The sequence below is a fragment of the Babylonia areolata genome, chromosome 23 (genome assembly GCF_041734735.1).
Source record: "Babylonia areolata isolate BAREFJ2019XMU chromosome 23, ASM4173473v1, whole genome shotgun sequence".
Lineage (NCBI taxonomy): Eukaryota > Metazoa > Mollusca > Gastropoda > Neogastropoda > Buccinidae > Babylonia > Babylonia areolata.
Window position 1 is genome coordinate 46,826,341 of NC_134898.1, and position 7,500 is coordinate 46,833,840.

A 7,500-nucleotide genomic window follows, 5' to 3' on the forward strand; every position below is an offset into this window, starting at 1 on the left:
GACACAAAAGTATTGCGTGAGAAATGAAGGGAAGAAAAGGCTTTTTATTTTATTTTCCAGATTGTATATATATATGTAATTTGGAAGCGTGGGCTGAAGTATTAAATTCTCCTTCGTCTTGGGTGAGTGGGTGATTTACTGAGTGAGATATATATATATATATATATATAGAGAGAGAGAGAGAGAGAGAGAGAGAGAGAGAGAGACAGAGAGAGCGAGCGAGCAAATGAAGGGGTTGGAGGCTTAGGGGTGGGGATTGGGGGGAAAGTGTGCTGGGAATTTTGCATAAAATCTGCTTTTATTTTATGTTAGGAAGAGAGTGTGTCTGTGTGTGAGTGAGGAGGAGGTTATTACTAATATTAGGGTGGGTGGTGGGGGGGTGGGGGGGGGGCAAAAAAGAAAAAAGAAAAAAAAAGAACACTCAGATAGACATCAACCAAAAAGAACAGACTGTAAACGCTCACACAAAACCACCAGAGAACTCAGAGGAGTACATTTATTCAGTCAAGGGAAACAGAGAGAGAGAGGACAAAACTTTTTTGTAGACATATGTAACAACACGCTGACAGCAGCATATATCTTTTACTTTTTCTTTCTTTCTGCTTTTTTTTCTCTCCTTCTTTAACTCTTTCCATACGAACGGCGAAAGAGACGACGTTAACAGCGTTTCACCCCAATTACCACCATCAAAATATTGCAGTCGTAAGGCTCTCATACTGAAGAGGTGAATGTTGACAAAGAATGCCACAATTCTGACGACGGAAGCTAAAGGTTGGGTCATTGAGACACCCACTGGACATCCGAGAGGTCTGTGTAGAGGAGAAGAGAGGACTGGCCGTACTGAGTGAGTTAAATCAGTTTTCAGGGAGTGTTTGTGGCGCAGGGAGGTAGGGTGAGCAGCGAGTGGGAAAGAAAGCTCAGGAGGGAAAAGCCTGCTAAGTGTAGGGGCACCATTTTTATTTTGGGGAGGTAGGTGGGTGGAGGGAGGGGCAGGGGAGGGGAGGGGAGGGTGCAGGTGACGCTCCATTTGCATGCAGTCGTGATGGGCAGAGGAGGAGGGAGGGGTGGGGGGATGGCACCAACGATCTTCCCTCATTTCAGGCTTCACAACCATAGCAGTAATAGGGGACAGAAATAGATATTGTTACTTTATTTATAAAAAAAAAAAAAAAGAAAAGAAAAAAGGTCTATAGTATTCTTAAAGGAATAATGAATTGCAGTAATTTTTGTATCATTTTTATATTTTTAAAAGAGAGCAATGATTGCCTGTGTGTGTGTGTGTGTGTGTGTGTGTGTGTGTGTGTGTGTGTGTGTGTTTCTGTCTGTTTGTGTGTTTATTATATTTTATTTATTTATTTTTTTTTTTTCTCAAGGCCTGACTAAGCGCTTTGGGTTAAACTTGCTGGTCAGGCATCCGCTTGGCAGATGTGGTGTAGCATATATGGATTTGACTGAATGCAGTGATGTTTCCTTGAGCTACTGATACTGATACTCTGTGTGTGTGTGTGTGTGTGTGCGTGTGTGTGTTTGCCGAGGGGAAAGGAAAAAGATGTGCGTGTGGAGGGAGGGAGTGTGTGTGTGTGCGTGTGCGCATGCGTGTGCAGTTTTATGTTTATATGATATATGCCGTTGCAAGAAAGGACAGCAGGAGCGGCGAGTCCTCTCTGGACAGTCATGGTACAGGGTATAAGTGCTTTGATAATCTATATAAGTTACACTGTGTCGCTTGCGTGGCTTGACTGTAAACTTACCGGTACACATGATACTGACGACAGCAGACAAGTATATGCATAACCTGGCTTGTGCAGCAGTGCAAGGCATGACAGTTTCATGTAATATGAAACAGATCCTGCCACGTGGTTATGATAATAATGATGATAATGATGAGGATGATGATAATAATGATGATAGTTATATAATATGTAATAATAATAATAATGATAATCCTCCTCCTCCTAATGATAATAACAATAGATAAATCATAATGGTAATAACAACAGTTTCAGTTTCACTTTCTCAAGGAGGCGTCACTGCGTTCGGACAAATCCATACACGCTACACCACATCTGTTGAGCAGATGCCTGACCAGCAGCATAACCCAACGCGCTTAGTCAGGCCTTGAGTGCATGCTTACATATTTGTGTACCTATGAAAGTGGATTTCATTTTATGTAATTTCGCCAGAGGACAACACTCTCGTTGCCATGGGTTCTTTTTCAGTGCGCCAAGTGCGTGCTGCACACGGGACCTCGGTTTATCGTCTCATCCGAAAGACTAGACGCTCAGTTTGATTTTCCAGTCAAATTTAGGAGAAAGGGCGAGAGCGGGATTCGAACCCACACCCTCACGGACTCTCTGTATTGGCAGCTGAGCGTCTTAACCATTCTGCCACCTTCCTCCACAATAACAACAATAAATGAATAATAATAATGATGATGTAACCATGATGGTGATGGTGATGATGACGACACTGATGTTGATAATTGTACATTATTATATATGCAGAGCTTAATCGTTTACGGGGGGGTAAATGAAAGCATTTTGACACCAGTCGTTCTCACAACATGAACTGCATAGTTCAGAGTGGAGAGGGATGGGGGAAAACCAGAAGAACCACCACACCTGACAGCCCACTTGATGAAAACCAGGCCAGTCCAGCCATGTTCTACAGGTATTATCAGATCTGGCATACATGGGCACAAGAAAGTAAAAAAGAAGCCTAATTATATGCAAACTGCATTTACTGTTATATTTATATTTTTTGTATTCTCTATATGTATTCTTTTGTATTCTCTCATACATATTAAGCGCGTTGGGTTACGCTGCTGGTCAGGCATCTGCTTGGCAGATGTGGTGTAGCGTATATGGTTTTGTCCGAACGCAGTGAATGGACAGTATCCGAAGTAAGTACAGTTTCAGTTCAGTTTCAGTGCGCTCAAGGAGGCGTCACTGCGTTCGGACAAATCCATATACGCTACACCACATCTGCCAAGCAGATGCCTGACCAGCAGCGTAACCCAACGCGCTTAGTCAGGCCTTGAGAAAAAAAAAAAAAGTAAAAGAAAAAAAGAAAAAAAAAAAAAGTAAGTACTCTAAAAACAACAACAACAACAACATGTCTTCAGTCACCCATGTGTGTGTGATGGGACATCAAACAAAATTTCTCCTCAGAGATTTGAGTTATGTTTGTGTGCAGATCCATAAATGGGTGAACGCTGAGTCCATGCTGGAGAAATGCCTAGTTGGCAGACTGGAGACCGAGTCCCCAGTGTTCGAAGCAGGTAATTTTTTTTTTTTTTTTTAATTTTGTTTTTTTTGCGATGTGTGTGCATTCAGTTTGGGCTGCTCAAAACGATTTTTGTTCATCTTGCATTATTATTTGTGGAAGTACTATTTTCTAAGAGAGGCTTACGTTTTTAGTTTTGTTTTGTGCAAGACGATTGTTTGAACAATGCCTTGTTGTTTTTTTTTCTCTGTTTGTGTGTTGTAAACTCCAAGGTTCACCCTTATCCAGCGGAAGGCTTTAACATGCATGGCCATTTTTATCCCAGAGTTTAGGCTGCCATACTTTGTTTTGGGGGGTTGTGCATGCTGGGTATGATTGTGTTTCTGTTGACCCACCAAACATGGGCATAAACTACAGGATCTTTAACGAGCGTGTCATGTCTGCATGAGTAAACAAGAGAGGCAAGGCATCAAGACTCACTTGTGATAAATTAAGTCCCCTAGCATTAATTACAGAGTAATTTCCCTTTTTTTACTATCTGCACCAAAATGTTTGCAAAATAAATAAAAATTCCATGCTTAGCAAAAGAAGTTCCTGTTTGAACAAAAAATGATTATAATGACTCCTCTTGTTGTTGTGTCAGAATAAGAGGTCAACGTGCCAAGTTTAGAGAATACAAAAAATATAAATATAACAGTAAATGCAGTTTGCATATAATTAGGCTTCTTTTTTACTTTCTTGTGCCCATCCCAGAGGTGCAATATTGTTTTAAACAAGATGACTGGAAAGAACTGAATTTTTCCTATTTTTATGCCAAATTTGGTGTCAACTGACAAAGTATTTGCAGAGAAAATGTCAATGTTAAAGTTTACCATGGACACACAGACACACGGACACACACACACACAGACAACCGAACACCGGGTTAAAACATAGACTCACTTTGTTTACACAAGTGAGTCAAAAATGCAAGCAACAGGGGTTCGGGTGCAAGCAGGTTTTCATGTATATATATATATCTGTGAACCTGTGAAATGGAAAAAAAATCTGCACACCTTAACCCACCAGACACAGCTAGGATCTGAACCCAGTGCCCCAGGATGGAAAGTCTGGTTCTCAGTAAACCACTGCGTGGTATGACAGTCGGAACAAGTGCTTGCAGTGGCTGAACAGTCGGGTCCTGGAGTGCCGTCTGTGTTGCAGACCTAACGTGGTTTTGTATAACCACTTTTCAGCCAGGTCTTCAGAGCTGGCAGATTCATGGGGGACTCTTGTTGGAGGGATGTGGCATGGGGGGAGACGCTACTCAGTCTGGCTCTGTGACTGAGCAGTTGCTTCATCAGTAGAGGGCTTAGTAGGTGGTGTTCTAAGTACTTTAAATCAGAACAGGCACCACTGAACACCACCCATTCATGGGGGACTCTCGTTGGAGGGACGTGGTGGCTGTCTTCACTCTGAGGGGAGACGCTCACTCAGTCCGGCTCTAGAGCCAGAGTAAATCATTGACGTCGGTAGGGGGCTTAGTAGGTGGTGTCCTAAGTATGTTAAAATCAGAACAGGCACTACTGAACACCACCCAAGTGACTCGGCAGCAGTGCAGGGTCTCCTCTGGTGTGTGGCCTCCTGACGACCTGTCCTCAATGGTTCCCATTGGAGTGCTGATGGTGGGACAGGGATAGACGAACACAGGTGTGACTGCATATGGGGGACTTGGAATAAGTGGTGTGGGAGTAATGGTACTGAAATGATGCGGTTGATGGGACAGCACTTGGAATGAGTGGTGTGGGAGTAATGGCACTGAAATGATGCGGTTGATGGGACAGCACTTGGAATGAGTGGTGTGGGAGTAATGGCACTGAAATGATGCGGTTGATGGGACAGCACTTGGAATGAGTGGTGTGGGAGTAATGGTACTGAAATGATGCGGTTGATGGGACAGCACTTGGAATAAGTGGTGTGGGAGTAATGGTACTGAAATGATGCGGTTGATGGGACAGCACTTGGAATAAGTGGTGTGGGAGTAATGGTACTGAAATGATGCGGTTGATGGGACAGCAAACAAACAAACAAAAAAACCCTCCAGCTTTTCACCAGCTCCTCATAGATCTGTCACTTACTCAGGCGCTGAATACCCCTCAGATCTCTGAAGACCCATGTGTGTAAGTCAGTACTGATCTCGTTGTTAATCACAGTTCCAAACTGTTTCATCCATGCTGTGAATGTTTTGTGAATGTTTGTGAGGTTTAGTGTGTGTGAGAGAGAGCCTGTGCATGTGTGTGTGAGACCTGTGTATGTTTTGTGTGTGTGTATGTGGAAGTGAATTGGACGAGTGGTGGCTCTATGTTTGGAACCAAATTTGGTATTGACAGACAACGTATTTCCAGAGAAAATGAATTTTGTTGAATTGTACTACAAACACACACACGCACACACACACACGCACGTACACACGCACCTACACATGCACACACACACACACATATAACTGCTGTTTGCTCTTCACTCAGGGCTCCAGAAGCAGACATATATGATGTGCTAATCTGCGCTGCAAAGTTGATAGCGGTGTGCACATGCTTCTCTAAAAACAGACATTCATGTGGACCTGTTGTATGTTTCTGTTAGTGTGTGTGTGTGTGTGTGTGTGTGTGTGCGTGTGTGTGTGTGTGTGTGTGAGGGGGGGAGGGAGATAGAGTGTCAGGGAGCCATAACCAAGTGCCATTCCTTATGCAAAAATGATTTTAAAGTAATGAAGTCTCACTGATTCTGAAACAGATACACTCAGTGTGTGTGTGTGTGTGTGTGTGAGAGAGAGAGAGAGAGAGAGAGAGAGAGAGAGAGAGAGGGAGGGAGAGAGAGAGAGAGAGCGCAAGCATCAGAGAGCATTGCCATAACCGAGTGCCATTCCTTACACAAAAACGATCTTAAAGTAATGAAGTCTCACACTGATGCTCTCTCTCTGTGTGTGTGTGTGTGTGAGAGAGAGAGAGAGAGAGAGAGAGAGAGAGAGAGAGCACAAGCATCAGAGAGCATTGCCATAACCAAGTGCCATTCCTTACACAAAACGGTCTTAAAGTAATGAAGTCTCACACTGATGGTGTGTGTGTGTGTGTGTGTGTGTGTGTGTTATGTCACATAAATTCCTTTTAAAGTTATCTGTGTACCTATGTCTGTCTCTGTCTCTCTCTTTCTCATTTGCATTTGTGGACTGCAACTTGATAACGGTGTGGGCGTTTTGTTTGTAAACATGTTTGGATGTCTTGACGGTGCTGTTTATGCAGCTGTACTCTTTGTTTTGGTGGATGTGGGTGTCAGTATTTGTATTTGTATTTCTTTTTATCACAACAGATTTCTCTGTGTGAAATTCGGGCTGCTCTCCCCAGGGAGAGCGCGTCACCATACTACAGCGCCACCCATTTTTTAAAATTATTTTTTTTGTATTTTTTCCTGCGTGCAGTTTTATTTGTTGTTCCTATCGAAGTGGATTTTTCTACAGAATTTTGCCAGGAACAACCTTTTTGTTGCTGTGGGTTCTTTTACGTGCGCTAAGTACATGCTGCACGCGGGACCTCGGTTTATCGTCTCATTCGAATGACTAGCGTCCTGACCACCACTCAAGGTCTAGTGGAGGGGGAGAAAATATCGACGGCTGAGCAGTGATTCGAACCAGCGCGCTCAGATTCTCTCGCTTCCTAAGCGGACGCGTTACCTCTAGGCCATCACTGTGTCAGCATGTGTTTGTAGGCGCTGGGGGGGAAAAAAAAGTGTGTCGGCGTATTAATGTTGATTAGATTGTGATAAATTTAGTATCACTGTTACAGCTGTTAATCCGTCTCAGCTTACTCATGTTGATTGGATTATGATCAAATTGATATATCACTGTTATAGCTGTTACCAACATGTGTGGGCATGTTATCCCTGTTGATATAGACGGGCGCAATAGCCGAGTGGTTAAAGCGTTGGACTTTCAATCTGAGGGTCCCGGGTTCGAATCTTGGTGACGGCGCCTGGTGGGTAAAGGGTGGAGATTATTTCCGATCTCCCAAGTCAACATATGTGCAGACCTGCCAGTGCCTGAACCCCCTTCGTGTGTATACGCAAGCAGAAGATCAAATACGCACGTTAAAGATCCTGTAATCCATGTCAGCGTTCGGTGGGTTATGGAAACAACAACATACCCTGCATACACCCCCCAAAAGCGGAGTATGGCTGCCTACAGGGCGGGGTAAAAACGGTCATACATGTAAAAGCGCACTCGTGTACATACGAGTGAATGTG

The 7,500-nt window shown here is 43.5% G+C and overlaps 1 protein-coding gene across 2 annotated transcripts in view; it reads left to right on the forward strand.

Annotated features, from left to right (window-relative positions):
- LOC143297789 (cytochrome b5 reductase 4-like) overlaps window positions 1–7,500 on the forward strand; it is a 151,326-nt gene that overhangs the window by 22,780 nt on the left and 121,046 nt on the right. For both annotated transcript variants that reach the window (XM_076610281.1, XM_076610279.1), the window contains exon 4: window positions 3,196–3,280. In XM_076610281.1, coding sequence (XP_076466396.1) covers window positions 3,196–3,280 — 85 coding nt within the window. The remainder of the gene's footprint in view (window positions 1–3,195; window positions 3,281–7,500) is intronic.